Source organism: Pyxicephalus adspersus, chromosome 8, assembly GCF_032062135.1.
Source record: "Pyxicephalus adspersus chromosome 8, UCB_Pads_2.0, whole genome shotgun sequence".
NCBI classification, from domain to species: Eukaryota; Metazoa; Chordata; class Amphibia; order Anura; family Pyxicephalidae; genus Pyxicephalus; species Pyxicephalus adspersus.
The window spans coordinates 9,410,348-9,412,369 of record NC_092865.1 but is presented as its reverse complement, the minus strand read 5'-3'; the positions used below and the strand labels follow the sequence as shown (position 1 = coordinate 9,412,369).

Genomic DNA, 2,022 nt, shown 5'->3' with positions numbered 1-2,022 from the left:
GGGTTGTCTTTCCTTTTATGTAAAGTGAAAGTTGTGAGTTTAGGTACCTTTAAAAGGATTTGTCTTTATCCAGTCTACACAGCACTGAGAATTTCTCCTCCTTGTACGGATTTGGTGTCTGTCCTGTACCGGTGGATCCTCAGGGCTCCCTGCTTGCTCCGTGCCAAGGCAGGCTCCCAGCACGTGATTGTAGCTAGCTCCGCCCCCCGCCACTTATAAGCAGCGCAGCGGGAGTTCCTGGACAGTCATGAGCGGCAGCAGCGCCGGGCTCCGGGCGGAGGGCATCGCTGGGCACCATGGACAGCAGCTCCGCGGATTGTGACAATTACAGCATGTGGGAGCCCAACATGTCCATGGTGCGGGAGAGGAGCCGTGCCAACCAGAGCCAGGACTGCGGGGGCTCCGTGTCGGTGGCATTCCCCCTGTCTATGATGATCACCGGGCTGGTGGGCAATGCCCTGGCCATGGCTCTCATCTACAGATCTTACCGGCAGAAGGAGAGTAAGAGGAAGCATTCATTCCTTCTGTGCATCGGCTCCCTGGCACTTACTGACTTCACTGGGCAGCTGCTTACCAGCCCCATTGTCATCTCAGTCTACCTGGCCAACAGGCAATGGAGCCGGGTGGACCCGTCCGGGCACCTCTGCAACTTCTTCGGGTTCACCATGACCATGTTCGGTCTGTGCCCACTTTTCATTGCCAGCGCCATGGCCATAGAAAGGACATTGGCCATCAGATCCCCCCATTGGTACTCCAGCCACATGAGGAGCCGTGCCACCATCACTGTACTACTGGGCATCTGGGGGGCAGTATTGGGCTTTGCCCTATTGCCTCTGATGGGGTTGGGGCAGTACACCTTGCAATGGCCGGGCACTTGGTGTTTTATTAGCACGGACCATCAGAACCCTGGCAGCGTGGTGTTTGCCGCCACTTTCGCCTCGTTGGGTCTCCTGTCCTTGGCCACCACTTTCGCCTGCAACCTGGCCACCATCAGAGCCTTGGTGAACCGCTGCAAGAGTCGGAGCGCAGCTTCCAAAACCAGCAAACAGTGGGAGAGGATCACAATGGAGACCATGTTCCAGCTGATGGGCATTATGTGTGTGCTGTTTGCCTGCTGGTCACCTCTGCTGGTAGGTGCTTATTGCCCCTCACGTTTACTTATTGCCCCTTCATTGCCCCTTCTGATGATGGAGCTTTGTAACTCCCAAAGTCCTCCCTTATCACAATGGTGGTGGGCAAAAAGGGGCTGACAAATGGGTTCATGGTGTTTCGGGGTGGTGGTGGGGGGTTCTGTCATTTCCATTTTAGTGAAGAATAGATTAACTTTGTCCCACCTCACCAACTCCACTCCTGGTGCCAACAGGTGGAAACTTGTAGGATTATCCAAACTTCAGAGAAGATTTCTATGTGTTGTAATTCTAGGGGGGAACCCCTCTGCCCTGTGCTATTTCATGTAACAAAGGTGAGCTACATAAGGAACTATGCTGGGATTTAATGAAGAGGTGTATGGGAGAGGAGTGAGGAGGGCATGACAGTGGCAGTGTGGGCAGGAGAGAAGCATGGAGGGTATGAGAGCCTGGGCAGCAGAGGAGAGCAATATGTGCAGGAGAAGAGGGCAAGGTGGGATAGTATGTGGAGAGGAGTGCACAGGGCATGACAGTGGGTAGTATGTGCATGAGAGGAGTGTGGAAGGTATGACAGCCTCAGTAAGTTCAGCAGAGGTAAAGCAGTGCATGGGTATGATGGGCAGTTTGTGCGGGTGAGAAGTGGAAAAAGAGCAGCAATATGTGCAAGAGTGGTGCCCAAAGGGTATAACAGTGGGCAGTATGTGAGCCTCAGCAAGTTCAGAAAAGGAGAGGAGTGCAGAGACATGAAGGAACTCTTTGTGCAGGAAGAGAGTGCAAAGCGCAGTATGGGACAATATGTACAGGAGAGGAGTGCAGAGGGTATTACAGTGGGCAGTATATTCAGGAGAGGAGTGCAGAGGGTATTACAGTGGGCAGTATCTTCAGGAGAGGAGTA

General features: G+C 53.5%; 1 protein-coding gene across 1 annotated transcript in view; it reads left to right on the top strand.

Moving 5' to 3' along the window:
• The first annotated feature begins 245 nt into the window (after positions 1 to 245).
• The window catches only part of PTGER3 (prostaglandin E receptor 3), a 17,729-nt gene continuing 15,952 nt past the window's right edge, over positions 246 to 2,022 (top strand). The window contains exon 1 of the mRNA XM_072419470.1: positions 246 to 1,130. Within this exon, the coding sequence (XP_072275571.1) occupies positions 297 to 1,130 (834 nt within the window). The 5' untranslated portion in view covers positions 246 to 296. The remainder of the gene's footprint in view (positions 1,131 to 2,022) is intronic.